This window comes from Micropterus dolomieu, linkage group LG05, assembly GCF_021292245.1.
Source record: "Micropterus dolomieu isolate WLL.071019.BEF.003 ecotype Adirondacks linkage group LG05, ASM2129224v1, whole genome shotgun sequence".
Taxonomy (NCBI): domain Eukaryota; kingdom Metazoa; phylum Chordata; class Actinopteri; order Centrarchiformes; family Centrarchidae; genus Micropterus; species Micropterus dolomieu.
This window is the reverse complement of record NC_060154.1, coordinates 23,332,234-23,347,936: the sequence shown is the minus strand read 5'-3', so window position 1 is coordinate 23,347,936 and position 15,703 is coordinate 23,332,234. Positions and strand designations below refer to the sequence as shown.

At 42.1% G+C, this 15,703-nt stretch overlaps 1 protein-coding gene across 2 annotated transcripts; it reads right to left on the bottom strand.

Moving 5' to 3' along the window:
• Window positions 1–195: 195 nt before the first annotated feature.
• On the bottom strand, window positions 196–15,697 carry si:ch211-129c21.1 (uncharacterized protein LOC563087 homolog). 2 transcript variants are annotated; one of them, XM_046050470.1, is made up of 14 exons: window positions 15,562–15,697; window positions 8,263–8,760; window positions 7,800–7,942; window positions 6,578–6,640; window positions 6,097–6,195; window positions 4,943–5,042; window positions 4,527–4,637; window positions 4,176–4,327; window positions 3,759–3,931; window positions 3,275–3,431; window positions 2,973–3,195; window positions 2,351–2,466; window positions 1,904–2,123; window positions 196–1,739 (listed from the first exon to the last, which is right to left on the bottom strand). In XM_046050470.1, exons 2-14 carry the CDS (start codon window positions 8,369–8,371, stop codon window positions 976–978), a joined length of 2,430 nt encoding a protein of 809 aa, XP_045906426.1. In that variant the 5' UTR covers window positions 8,372–8,760; window positions 15,562–15,697; the 3' UTR covers window positions 196–975. The 2 variants fall into 2 exon arrangements, with proteins under 2 accessions (XP_045906426.1, XP_045906427.1); XM_046050471.1 differs by lacking the exon at window positions 15,562–15,697 and adding an exon at window positions 14,638–14,654.
• Between the last annotated feature and the right edge of the window lie 6 nt (window positions 15,698–15,703).

The following is a 15,703-nucleotide window of genomic DNA, read 5'->3' as shown; positions in this document are numbered from 1 at the left end:
TCAAAAACAAGCAGGGGTGAGGTAACTGTGGAGTCAGTGTGTGTTTTTGTTGATATTATCCCTTTGTAGAGTCTAGGGGAGGATCTGCTCGAAGACAACAAGGATGCCAGTTAAACTCGCAACATCGCTTTCAAATAAACTTCACAGCTGTGCGAGAGAGAAGGTAATCATTACTGACAGCTTGACACGTGAAAATCCCAAAAAAGTTTTTTTTTATTATCAACAAGAACTGCATTTTCCAAAGTCTGACACCAAAAGCCAAACTTCTTCTCGTCTTTGCTGTGCCTCTGACACAAAGAGTTGATTCACTGACAGAAATGTACACCTACACTTCTGCATCCCAATGATATGCTAGTTCAATCTCAATGATGATATAACATTTTTATTATTTTGTTATGGAAGATAGAGGTATGGAGTTCACTCGATATCACCTACTAGTGGCAATTAAATGGTTAAATGAAGAGGTAAATTCATAGCCTACCTGGACATAAAAAATTTGTACAGGCTGATTAATCATTAACACAGACTGAACAGTATGTTCTCTGACAGATGAATGTTGTCTTAAATAAACAGTCAATAAAATTGAATGTGCCTGCCTATGTAGAAATCCAAGTGTGTTCTACTTGTTCAGTGTTGTTGACCCTTTTTACAAGACTGTAAAGTAGAATTTGCTGAAAGAAAAACTTCATTGTGACAAATAAATAGTTGTTTTTTTAAAAAGGTGTTGACTGTACACAATATGTTACACAAGGTGTATTCACAATTTATCATACAAAAAGTACATTTATAAAAAAAAAAAAAAATTCAACAATTCACTGGAGTGAAAATTCAGCTTTATGTATGGTAAGTGTAGGAAAAAAAAACACCAATCAAAAGAATTCATAATGTGAAAACCTTTTCTACAGTAGTACACCTATAGGATGATAATGACTGCAGCGTCGTTGGCCTTGTACTGAATTCTATGCCTCAGCAGAGTCAAATCTCTGACTCATCATTTATGTATCCCAGACCGTCCAGACTTGAAATGTTAGCCATAGGTGTGAAGTGGTGCTCCCCGTTCCCTTTGAAGTCAACAGCAGAGTGATTATTATTGGCACTGCAAAGTCTTCCAGACACAGGCCCCAGGAGCTTTATCTCTGAAGTTCTGTTCTGGATGTGCATGTATTCGGCTGACTGACTTTTCCCCTCGCTTTCATTGGAGCGCTGCGCAAACTTCAGGCATTTCCAACGTCCTCGACTCCAGTTCCAAAATATGACTCCTATGAGGGCGAGACAAAGCAGCGACAGCAGAGCCACAGCCACCTCTAAACGAGTCACCCTGCCAGTGTCACTTTGATTCTCGGGGGACAATGGGTCCTCATTGACCAGGTTTGTCACCAGCCCTGGTGCAGCTGTACTAAGACTGTGAATAGAGTCTGAGGAATTTATCACCTCGTTGCCAGGAGTAGGGCTGCCCCCTGCTCCTTGCCCAGAGTAGAGCTTTAATTGATAAACCGCCACAGTCCGGTTGTACGTTCTGCCGCTGATCTGCTCGACGGAGTCACACGTGTACAGACCAGCGTCCGATTCAGAGGCACTCAGGATGAGGAGGCCCCCACTGTAGATGTAGTATTTGTTGTTGGAGTGAAGTGTTTGATCAGAGAATCGCCACAGAACCTGCGCCAAGTTGGAGTGGAGCTGGCAGGGCAGCTGGATGTTGTTCTCTGGAACTAGGGTAAAGTCCACAGCTGCTACTGGATCTAAAAAAAACCACACACACACACACACACACACACACACACACACACACACACACACACACACACACACACACGGTTGGCCTCACTGCATGCAAATGAAGACTGCTGGAATGCCATTTCATACAAAAAGTGTTCCCAGTAATGCGTCCTGCGCATGAACAGACCTGGCTGAGGACACTGTGAGACGTCTCCCTCCTTAAGACTCTGTGTGACAGTCTTTGAGGAGGATGATAAGGTGTAGACTGAGGAGCACTGCTTGGTGGTGAAGTCCCAGGCACAGTAAGGATCCCTGGCCAAGATGCAGTCCACACAAGCGTCATAGCGGCTGCAGTTACTGACCGGCACCTGGATAGCACCAAACTCTGAACCTGCATACAGTTGGCCCTATTTGTGCGCGCACACACACACACACACACATTAACAAACCAAAAGCATTTGATCTTTATTACCAGTGAGGCCTCGCTACTGTCTCAGTGGCAATTAAGTGACAACATATTCAAAGTGAGATGTATTTTTCAGACTGAAGCTTATTGTACAAAATTTGCCAAAAAAGAAACACACTATATTGAACACAGTGCCACATGTTATATAGTATATAAATAAAAAGATACCTTGCTTGATGAGAGGCGCAGGATCTTAATAGGCACAGGGTTTTCATACAGTTGAATCTCCTCAATGATGAACATCTCTCCAGCATAGTTGACAGCCTTCTGAACGTAACCATTTTCTACCATGAGACAAAAAAACAACTATCTATAATTCATATAACAAGGTCAGATGTATTAACCGAGATCCTGGCTTTGAAATTTACGCTCTCATTTCATGTGTTTGTCTTAAAAAGGTACTGATTAAACAAATGCCTTTAAACAATTACGATCATGTTCTGCCCTTGTCTGTCTCACTAGTTTAAAGTGGGCATGGTATGCGTGATATCATGCATTTCTGTGCACCAATCAGAGTTTAGCAACATTTAAATAAAACGCAGTGACAGCTATGAAGGGTTGTTTGCTTATGTTGCAAGCACCTTCTATCAAATCTTATCAAACCACACCCACACAGTCCTGAGGAAGCAGATTATCTGAGATTTTGAATATTTACTACATAAAAACTTGGGATATTATTTTCCAAAACTAAGCTAAGAAGCCAATTATCAAATAGCCCCAAAATCTGTTCTGTTCTACTTTCATCTTGATAAAACTGCACCTATATTGTTGAACATATCCCATAGTTTACCAGTGCCGATGAACATGACGGCATATCTCTGTCCATCCAGCGCCAGCACGCTGTCCACCACTATCCGAGTCAGCAAAGCTCCCCTCTTGACCAGCAGCGGCCCTCCCATCAGAGGGTGAACAGCGTCGTCCATAAGGGGGCGGTCCCTGATGAACTGGAGTGTTTTGTCAGGAAGGTCCAGAGAGCGATTCATCCCCATTTTACGCACGACATTATTGATGCACTGAAACACAAAACCCCCGTTTAGAATTAGCAGATTTGCCTTGTACGCTTTAAGTATCACTTCTGGTCATTACACTCACCGCTCCTGGTCTGGGGACCGGCACCTCTCCGGTGTACATCACCCACTTGACGTGGGATGTCTCCACAGCAACAGGTGTCTTAAACTTGCCCTCGTTGAAAATATCTCGAATGGCAGACACACTGTATGCACATACCGCAGATGCCTGCGACAAGCTTCTGGAAACACCCAATCACACACATTCAGTCAAGCAAACTGCTAAAAGGTTGTTTTATATATAGGACTGGAGAATACTTCTTAAATCTAGACATAATCCCCCATCTGTCAAATAAAAATATTAACTGCTAAATACCTTATATTACAATTAACATAATGAATCAGACACATGGGAACTGTTCCGTTTGTTTTATTACCAATACTAATCATTTTGTCTAAATATGGACACCTTTTTCATTCAACCATATTGAAAGCTGACTTCCTACCTCGCTGCATGTCAACGCCCACCCTAAGCCACAAAACCAGAGGATGTGATTGGAAGTACTTACGACTGAGGCGTGAAGACAGCGTAGAAGACGCTCTTCCTCCAGTCCTCGTGCTTCAGCAGGAAGACATCCTGGACAATGGTGGGCAGGCTGGGTTCAGGGAGGGAACAATCCAGACGAGCTTTCAGGAACGACGTCCATTTCCTCTGCAGTGTCCGCTGGCCGCCCATATCCCCCTAAACACAGAGACAGATCACTCGGTCATGTGCAGTTCTGCAGATCTTCCTCTTAACCATAACAACCAGACCTGTGTCAGACAGGGAGCATGAGGCCAAAACACAAAGTTGCACATTCTAAAACATTAATGTTATTTAACCTAACCACTATTAACGAAAACACATCACACCCCATTTGCATTTTTTAATGTCTCTGAAAACGTCTCACAGAGACAGAGGGTTTTTATTCTGTCCTTAATTATACCTTGCAGACACGGGCCACTCGAGACACAGCAACTTTGCTGTAGAAGTCGTACTCCATGGCATTCTCACTGAAGAACAAGTATACCTTATCGTCATCACCGTCGGGACTATCAAAACTCTCACCCACATAGTCCATGTAGACAAAGTTTGGCTCTGAAATCACAAAACATGAAATTGGTTCTTAGGACAAGTGCAGAAAAAAATCAGAAATCTTTGATCTGCCTCAGTTAAAGAATATCTACACATATCATCAACTGCAATATGCAAGTAGCGTGGCTCTTGCTGCAGTCGATTCCCTATGCACAACATTGTATAAAACTTAAAATGGGCAGTTTTTGCAGGAGGAACTCACCACTGAGCCAGGAGCTTTTAAACTCAGTGCGGAGAGCCAAGTCTGAGCTGCGCAGAACCACGGGCTCAGAGCCCAAAAAGTTGATGGATGTAGCAGAATACAGGTCATTTCCTGTTGGACAGGAACAACAGATGAGGGAAAATTCCTGGATGTCCATTATTCATATTAAGTTGGAACAATATCACATTTATATGCCTACTAATGGACTGAACCAACTGGAGTATTCTGAGTAATTGTGTTGAGTGAGCAGGTGGCACTAGCAAAGATATTGGGTGATGTTTTTTTATTGAATGTGGTACTCAGGTCTTGTGGCTAATGAATATCATACGCTGATCTTTTCTGTTGTTGCACTTTGAACGTTCAGCAGTATTTTGTGCTTTGTTCCCTGTTGGAGCAAACCTGACTCAGACACTCACCGACCATGAGGGAGGAGTATCTCTGAAAGGGATCAAAAGGACACTTCCCCTTTCCCTCCTCCTGCTTTCCCTCCAGCCTCAGCTGTCCATTAGCAAACGTCTGTAGGAAACAAAAGGAGAGTGACAGGAAAGGAAAGAAAAACAGTGCCATTTAATTCAAACACAGTAACGAAATTCAGGACTGGAATTAGAGGACTTTACTAGGGGGTTACATTTTTCAAAGTATACAAAAGATATATAAGTTTTTGGATTTATCCCCAACCGTCACCTCAGCTAGTGTTTTCATATCATATTTATATTATGCATATTTATGTCCAAATGATATCTAGCAGAGGCTAAAGGTGTATTAAATATATCATCCCTTAAAGTACACATACTGTCTGCTTTTATTTATTTATAAAAGTTACGTTACTGTGTTGTGCTTCTACAACCATTTAATTCTCTTTGGTGATGCATTCAGGATGCTCAGTCCTCTGAGATTTTTGTTTCTTGCCAAAATCCACTGCATTAATGAGTTAATATATTGTTGAACAATCAAACCCAACAAAGACAGCAATTAAGCAAACACAGATATTATGAAGGGATATGGTTAAAACATTTTTATTGCAACCAAGTAACATTAGAAGAAGGAAATGTAGCTAATAAAATCTCCTGCGGAGAAAATAATTACACCCTTAATGTAAATCAATTGGAGTTGGAGAAGAAGCACGTAGTGGTCATTAAATAGACTGAATCTACCCCTATTAACTGCAACATTCAACCACAATTATTTGGTATCAGGTGATTCTATATTTTATTGTCAACAAACCCCCCCCCCTCAAGGTCGGGAGGTAGTAAAGTATTTAGCAATGGACTAATGCATTGTTGGTTTTGATCTTTTCATGAGTTTTTGGCTGACAATAAAAATATAGAATGCCAACCTCATCCTTTAAACATGCAAAGCCACCTGAATGGACTTCAATGAAGCACAATTCCCGTTAGTTTAAGTACCGTAGTAGTACTGAAGCCAATGACGGGTTTATGAAGTTAAAGGGGCATATGTATGCAAATTATTTGAATGACACAACCCACCAACTCAGCTTATAAACAGAAGTCCTTCCTACAGAAACTGTTTATAAAATCCTTTCAACTAACTCCATATGCAGTATACTTACCATATAGTCACAGGTGGGGCTAAAGGCATTTGTGCCACACACATACATTGTGGTGGCATTCACTCTGTGCAGGGTCCGAATGTAGTTGCGGCATTCCACCTGCAACAAGATCCAGCACAGAGAATGCCAAGGTCAGAGCTTTGTTAGTTCAGCCGCAAAAACACAAACATGCCGCACACATATACACATACTGACTGCCTGTAGTTGGGCCGGTGACCAAAAGGTCAAGGCTGTGTTCATGCATTTTCCTTTCATGCCTTTATTTGGACATTCAGTTCGAAGCTGTGAGCAAAGTGCTTCAAAGAGAATTCTGTGTAAAGACTTGAAAAGGAAAAAAAGATTCCCATATAAATGATTTACAAATGCAACGAGATAAACTGCATGTTGGAGTAAACCGCAGTTAACAGTCATCTTTTAATGCCATTTCTTTTCCCTAGAAGTAAAAGTTAGCGCACACTGTTTTGAAAGACGTTACACAAACCTCAGCATGTTTTCCTTTGTACGTGCACTCCCTCTGCTTCTCCTCAGTAACTCGCCAATACACCTGGATCAACAGATAGAGAGTGTCCTGTCAAAGCACGCAGAAATGGTGTCGCAACCCACATTATGACAGTGGAGCTTCGGCCTGTTTACCCTCACGTGTCTTTGTTTGGCAAACGTCAAGACCAGTCAGTACACTCTGAAGGAGAGTACCTGCTAGCCAGGATACCAATCCTTCTTCAGTAGCTGTGTAATTACAATTATAAAATCAACAGACCACTGTCTGGAGCTCAACAAGACCATTATTCATTTAAATTCCTCATGCAAATGTGCACTGGTCAAAAAGTCAACAGTGTTGAACTAGCTGCTGTTGCAGGAGCACTTCATTACACAATCTAATGCGTTTCTGTGAGCAGATCTTCAGCCACAATGCACTCTCTCAAAATAGTGAAAGAGGGCAGAGAAAGACATGTAAAGAACAGACTTATTGGATTTTTATGACTAGAGCCAGTGAAATGTTTGCAAATAGCTAGTAAAAGGCAACAAGAGGCTGTGCTTTTTAGGATACAAGCCAGTAGTCATAAAATGAGAATGCAAAAAGGTATTAACTTATGTAGAACTTCCTTCAAATGTTTTGCTTTTGTTCTTGTGAAGCACTAGATACATTCACTTTGTCAGTCCACTAAACATCCTTCAGATCACACATGCTGAGGGGGAAACCTTTGGCTGAACTGCTCTTAGCTCACGTCCAAACCACCATAACCTGCGATGAGAGATCTCAAATAGATATGACTTCATTTTATGGGGTTATGAGCTAAAAGGTTTGGGGACCACTGATAAGATCCATGATTAAGTCCGGCCTTGAGTCGCTTACTGATTATTTGATGAAATGCCTTCAACCACTGCAGTAACATCATAAATGTTCAATAAATCTTTTATTTTTAATCTGCAATAATTAAAAGGTTAATTAACTGCTATTCAGTTGCCCAAAAAATTGCAATGGATTTTTGTTCTGATTATGTACTGTAATGTGTATAGTTTTGAATGACAAATAACTTCTCCAAGTCTAAAAAGAGCATATGCGTGTTATATCTAACTGTTCTGCAGGCACGCCTGTTTATAAGTTATTTAACAGCTTCAAAAAGGACAACACTGACCAGAACAGAGAGACCTCCATACTTTAAATATTTATCTTTTTTATGAATCTCTTCACATCTTCTTACCGCAGCCTTTCTGACAGAGATGTTGTTAATGTCCACAGCATATATGGCCTCTCTGGCCCCCAGCAACATCACACCCAGGTCATCTCGCATTAGCATAGTGGAGTAGTTGAAGACACCTTCTTCTCTGAACAACTTCAGCTCGTCTGAATGGAAGAACACCCGCATTACTACACTGCATTTCATTATATGTTCTTTCTACATTTTAGCTGCGGTGACCCCGTGCAGCTGGGAAAAAAATGCTCCCACAGCAAAAGCAAAATGCTAATTCATTGAAATTTCATAAGCTTTTCCCAGCCAGCACAAACCCCAAGCAGTTAAAGTTGCACTACTTGTTCAAATATCATGGTTAAAATATTCTAATGCATTCTTAAACTGCAACAAATTCTGGTATTTACTGGTCCAGTCCAGGAGTGAATCTATTACAGTAACATATTAGTGGGGTGGAAGTGAGTTTGTGACTTACTCTGGTAGGGGACAGTCTTTCGTGGGACACAGTAGTGAGTGTTCAGTGCACTAAATGAAGCATGGAGCATCAATCCACAGACGATGCTCAGGGCTGAGAGAAGAGACATGGCTCAGAGTCCAGGTTTGTCTAAGTGTGGAAGAGCTGCACAGTCCAGCTCTGCCACCAAAGTACCCAATCAGAGACAGAACATGGTCCAAGGTCTCAGTTCAAACGTTGCCGTTACACTGTGGTGATGTCACAGTCCTGAACATGTGCCGCTCTGCCACAAGTCATTTTTGATTTCAGAGACCCTCTAAAGGCAGTTGATACATTTAACCAGTGCAGCGCAGCCTGCTGCAGTTCAGTTTGAAATCGTAGTGAGTATCTATGTTGGCGTTAGCCTCCAGCGCAGTGCTAATGAGCCACTGGTGTCCTCTCTGGAAGGAGGAGCAGAAGCCATGCTGCCCGGCTACTGGTGAGGGATGCTGCAGGAGATCATCTTGATGGTGCCCACCTCTAGGAAAGATATGAAAACATCTATGCATTAAACTGTTAAAGAGACCCATGACATGGAAAGACTGACTTTAATTCCAATACTAGAAATGACGTATGCATTAAAAGATGAACAAAGTGGATAATATGTTTGCTTTAAAAATGAAAATGGCTGGTTTGCCTCTTACATATTCTTTATTTCCACTTTTTCTGTTGTATACTTATCATTCATGGATAATTGTTGATAGCGCTACCTAATGACTTGATGTCCCTTTTTCAATAGTTGTAATGTGAATGTGATGGTGTCTGGCAACAGTGCGTTATTTACATTATATTATGATCAAATAGAACATCTATGCAGTAAATTGACAGTAAGTAAGAATGAAAGAAAGAGAAACTTCAGATGATCCTTCAGATCAGTGAACTCTGACCATAATAAAATCCTCCCTTTTAAAGGGCACTGCAGCAATTTGGGGTTGTACTTTCATTCTGATGAGAGACCCACAACAGACAGTTTGGTCAGAATCCACCAAGATATCCTCTGACTTCCAGTGCATACGGACCACAACAAGTCCACAAATGTTGGATCCTACTGTTCCCATAATGCAACTCAAAAGCATCTTTCGTTAGACTTGATAAACCTGATAACCTCGTACAGGTTATATTCTCAGAGTTTAGAAAGCTCCCTTCAGAGTGACAGAGGACATTAAATACCTGTTTTTACAAGTGCAGTAGTACTCCTTGTGACAAGTAAAATGGTCTTTACATATAAAATCGGCGGAGTGCTCCAAGATTTCTGCTAACAACCCAAAGTTTAAAACATGTGGTGAAAATGTCAAGAGACAAAAAACTGTAAGGGCAGGGATTGTGCCATAAACATAAATGCCTTACTGAAGAATATTTCTAAAATACACATACGGTGTGCAAAACAGGGGACACATATGGCCTTCAGAACTCCAGACAGGTCTAGCACCACTTAGTCATACCTGAAATAAAAAGTCATAATTGTAAACTTCACAGAGGAAACTGATGGCGGCTGTGGCTCAGGAGGTAGAGCGGGTTGGCTGTTAATCGGAAGGTCGGCGGTTTGATCCCTGGTTCCCCCCGGTTGCGAGTCGAAGTGTCCTTGGGCAAGATACTGAACCCCGATTTGCCCCTGGCGGCTATTCCGCCAGTGTATGAATGAGTGTGAATGTTAGTATGTTAGTTTCCGTTTGAGCACTTAGGCTCAGTGTGTGACTGGTGAATGCAGATGTAGTGTAAAAGCACTTTGAGTGGTCGAAAAGACTAGAAAGGCGCTATACAAGTACGGAGCATTTACATTTACATGTGTGAAAATCTGCAGAGTGCCCTGCTTGCCCACCCACCCCCACTCTCTCTTCCTCATCCAGTCTCTGTGTCTTCCTGTCCTCCCTGATAAGAGCCTGCTTCCTCTGGGCTCAGTGGGGTTCAAGCAGCAGAGGGGATCAGTTCAGGTTTGGGCATGCATGCAGATCATGACAATTCCCTTCTTTAACGCTCCATCCCTACCCTGGGATTCGTGCTGAATTGAGACTTACCACTTCTTTGGCGAGTTTCTGTCTGTTCTGACTAACTGAGCAGCACGGCCTCATTCAAAATTCATCAAGGCACTTTTTTTTTTCTCAGAATAACACACAAAGCATACTTAAGAGCAGACTCGCAAGGTAAAAACTATACTCTTATCTTTCTGGTGCACACTGCTGAAAAGCAGCCGCACCACACGGCTGCTTTGCAACTTTTATTTCGATTTTAGCTCGCAGAGAAAAAAAACCAGCAGATTTCATAGCGATGCATCCTTTTTGAAACACGCACCGCAGAGTCCTTGCCTGTTGACAGAAACCAAAATGACAGCATCCAAATTTCCTTGGGAGACAGCTAGGCGCCGCTCCCCTGTGCCTCTGAACAACCTCTGTTTTGAATGTGCGTTTTGCAACAGACTGCCATGCTCCCACCTTGTTGTTACTTGACACAACGGGACGAGCTGCTGCATGTAAAGATGCTCATCTGTTGTCAGAGCGCCAATGTCTTGCACACACCCCCTTCTCAGGCTGTTAAGCTAGGGGGGAAGGGTTAGGTTGAGCGTTACAGCTGAATGGAATAACTGCAGGTTGTTCGTCACAGCGTTTGACAGATAGTTCCAAATTGGCAGGTATGGCTATAACAATAGAAGAGCACACAACAGTTGTCGCTCTTTTTTTCTATTCCTGTATTTATCCATGGTCACACACACTCACATGCATATGCATATTACATTTGACTGAACAAAGAAAATGTAATACTAAAAAATATCAACACTAGTAACTCCCCTTCATTATCAATGGTTAATAAATTATTTACTTTTTTTATGGACACTTTGGGGCAGCAGAACAAGCTGAAAACACAACACTGACATCACCTTGCACTGTAATGTTGACATATTAACACATCCAGTAGACACTAAGGCAACATTACCATTCATCTGGAGTCATGTTTCTCGCCACCTGACAAAAAGTAATATTTACTCTGCTTTAGGGCTTCCACAACTCCACAGGGAAAAGTGTGTCTCTTTAGCTGCTCCACCAGCTAGCTGCTAACTTTGTCTGTCATTTGGTAGTGGAGAGGAGGCTTGCCGTAGGTTTATGAGAGCTTTATTTGCTGAAAGAAAAAAGCTGCCTGCTGCAGCTGGCAACGGGAGTTGCTGTTTGCAGGCTAGAAAACCAAAATAATACAATTAGCTAAAACAGCTCAGAGAAATTGCAGAGATCTGTTATAATTAGTTGTGGGTTTGTCACTATGGGCAACACCTTTCACATTACTCAGTCATTTGATCTGTTATTCATAAAAAATATTGGTTAGTGCAGCTTTAAGATTTCACTATAAGCAAAAATCCATTAAAATGCATTATTATTGTGATTATGAATGGATGGTTTATTAACCATTAAAGTTCCCTTGTCCAAGAATGTGGCAGGTTTTTACTTTTTCTCAGTGTTAAGATCTCCCCTCTGTTCCCTCTTTCAGGTCGAGGGTGACCAAAACAATAATAAACCGCCAGCAACATTAGGCGTGCTCTCACCTGCGTCAAAAGGTATGTTGTGAAAGACTGGTGTGAAAAACATTTATGTCTTTATAGATGATCAATGCTGATTCCTGTACAGCCAGCATAACCTGCTCAGTCATTGAACACACAGTCTGTATAACTTGGACCTGTGTGCATGTATAATAATAATAACAACAGAGGGAAAGAATTTAATTTCCCCCAGCAGGATTAATAAAGTATTTCTTCTTCTTCTTGATAGTCTCCTCATACGACTATACATTTATCACACGCACATTATAAAAGTAGAATATTTATGAATGACATTGATAATGAAAGTATAGTGGCGTACAGTAGGCTATCTGCATACTACGGAAAGCACCATGAAACATTGCTCTTTTTTCTCTTGAAAGTCAACCTCACATTTTGTGAGCACTGGTAGCATGTAAATACAGCAACCACAAAATCAGTGTGAGGGAAGGTGAACATCTGCAAAACCAGACCAAACAACAAGAGTGTGACTAAAATATTCTCTATAGGACCAGACGTAGGCTAAAATGCACGTCCCACATTTAACTTTATGCCAAGCAAAAATCCTTAAAAAAAAGGTTAGCGCTGTGGCTGCTGGTGTGTTTTTACTCATTGAGTTGTAGAGTGTGAACACCTGTGGGTTCAAAAGGCTGCACATGAACTAGTACAATATGGTGAAGCAGCCCTGCAGCAGTATCTTGAGACACTCCAACCACTTGAAGCATGAGGATATTTATAGCCTGTTCAGAAGCCTCCACGTTATCTATAATACGATGGATTCTCACTACGACTACGTGCTGCTGTGTATAAAGTAAAACCCCAAACAGCAACGACTAGAACGTGCGCAGACAAGCACGCTGTTGTCACCACCATGAGTCACAACAAATCCAAATCCTAAAAGCTGTGTGAACAGTCGCACAGCTGGAGTGAGCCGTGACTGTTTTGGCCACGGCCATTTGCATTATACGCTGGGCTATAAGGGTGAGGTGTCCTCCGGTTGTAACTGCTCTACCTGAGTAACTGACTAACTGGTCTGCAGGTTTGAGGTTGAGTAAGTGGCTGACTGATTAATTGACTTGTTGCCACAGTGCCTGTTTTCCTGCCTGTGGCTGCCAGCCAAACACAAGCGGAGTGGCTCACTGGCAGAGCGGCTGGTGAGCTGGCTGCGATGCAGAGTTCCATCACAGGGGCAGAAACAGGAAACCAGTTGTGGGAGGGTGTTCACCTTTGACACTCCTTGTGTCATAGACTCTGTTGTGAAACATTCACTGGAAAACAGACAGTTCAGTTCAGCACCAGGTTATCTTTTTGCAGGCTCAGATGGCTGAAACACACCATTCTTTTTATATGACGAAAAGTAGCTTGCCACCTTTTGTGTTGATGTGCAGAAGAGTTGTAATTAGCTGAAAACAATACTTCATAAAACATGCTGTTTGTACAGTTTTCAAGCCGGTTACGATGTGTATCATTAAGCTTGCCACTGTCACCAAGTGCTTACTCATGATGGGAATTGTTGGGTCTCTGTAAATAATATTATAAAGAATACGGTCTAGACCTGCTCTATATGAAAGGTGCTGTTGCGAATTGGCGCTCTATAAAGAAAATTTAATTCACTTAAGCTAATGGATAAGTAACAGTCAAAGAACTTAACCCATTTAAAAGACAACAAGCAGTACAAATAAAATAAAAATGCCACCACATGTCCAATATGCTAAATGCTCTGACAAATTACTTGTCATTGACGAGACTAGTCTGTTTGAGTGTAAATGCACACACACTCACACACACCCACACCCAGGCATGTCTCAGCAGGAGCTGGGGTACAAAAGGAAAATATGAGCACCCAAACATCTCTGCCTGCTCTGCCTGTGTTGTGTGACAGGTTCACTGACAGATGGCAACACCCAAGAAAACAAAGGGTTGTGAGCACTTCAATTTCGATTTAAAATCCAAACCAAGGGACTGATTTCATGACCCTGAAGCGGTTTGTCATTTTATTCATCTTAATAGAGTTAATACTATGGCTGCAACTCACAATCATCTACAATATGAATTAATCATTTTCTTGATTAGGTCCAAAACTAGCCTATATTACATCTATAATGAGAACAGATGAAATATTTATGTATAAAATTATGTGAATTATGACTTGATCATCAAAGTAGCCTACTGATAAATTATCTGTCCATTGATCGGCTTACCGTTCTTGCTCTTGTCAGTACTATGAATTGTGTTCAGGTCTGTTGGTAGAACAAAGTGCCAGATATGAAGCTATCAGAAAAGCTAGTTCTGAATCATTTAAAATGTCATACAGAGAAATATTGACAAGTGTTTTCTAGATTGTTCTCTCCACACCATTGGGGCCTCCTGCTTCTCATTTTAAATCCCTGCCTGCACAATCTTAAGGAGATCACGTCACCCTTAATGTGCCACACACAACCATTAAACTGTTTATTCCTGCTGTGGTTCTCCAGACCCTAAACGTCACTTTACGTATGCACTTTCAGTATTAACTCCAGCACCTACATATTGGATGTTAAATGCAAGACAGGATAGGCCTACAGAGTAGTAAATAGCACGCGCTACAGACAGTGCGCGCTCCGGTGCACAGAACTGCCCACCCGCGAGCGTGTGCGTGCGTGCGTTTTGACCAACAACACAATGACGGTTCACAGCGGCACCCTTTAATGCCAAAACAAGTACAGCCCCAGTTTACTGAACACGTGTGACAGGGTGGAACTGATCAAACTCCAGTATACTGAGGGGGTCAAGTGTCCGTTTTTCATAGGCTATACACCCTGAGCGCACAAAACGTAAATGAAGCTCTGACCACTTACTGCAGGAGTAGATTTGCCGCGTGGCTGTGTGCGGCCGTGCCTCGACACCCCGTGACCCCACTGAGCTGCAGTATGACTATGGCTAAAATTGGGCAATCCCCAGGGCAAGTGCACTGACAGCACTATCTTCTGCACGCTAAGCCAGACACACATATCGTGTGCTAAAATTCTCACCATCCATAAAAATGCACACCCGTGAATATCATGTTAACCCCTGCAGCATGCAGTTGAATCCAGTAGCAGATAAAATGCAAACACAGGCATATTTAGATTTTCTGGGTGTGCATTATTGAAGTGGCTTTATAACGTTAGATATGTAGCTCTGTTCATGTACAGAAAAATACACACACCACATTAAAACCTATAGGCCATTAATACATGTTCACAAGCTGCTGGTGTCTGTGGACCATCCAGCCCACTAAGACATTTGTACATTTGAAGGTCTGCAAACTAAATCTTTGGTCACTGATTTTCAATTGAGTCCATCTGTGTACTTAAGCTTAATAAATACTGTTTGGCTTGTGGTCCAAAGCATTTCTCCCCAGCAGGATTTAACCACACGTCCACTGCTTTGACACTCGAGCTGAAGCGGTAGGCTGTACCAGCGACCCTACAAGTTGGAGCGTTTCTCTCGGTGCCACAGTCACTGCGGTGGGTGTTTGAAAGGCAGCCTAAACGCATACCCTACTACTGCTTAGTGTAGCTTTCGGCTGCTATTATTAGATTAGGATATCCTATAATCTGAGATAAGACAGATAAGTTACAACGCGCTGTATGTGCACCTCTCAACACCACAGGTTGCCCAATCCAATTCCCATAGCCCGCCCGAGCTCCGTGGAAAAAACATTCAAGCCTTTGGGACAAAGCTGCGCACAAACAAAGTCAGTAAGTCACAACGGCGGCTCGGGTCCGCATCACACTCACCGGGAGTTGGCAGGATCTACATTAGTAACTGTTGAGACTCCTGTTGTTTTTCTGGTCTCGGATCCGGTGCTCGACGCTCTCTGCTCCACCTGTAACGTTAACTCCACATCTAATTCCTGCAGGGAGCGATTATACGAAAGCT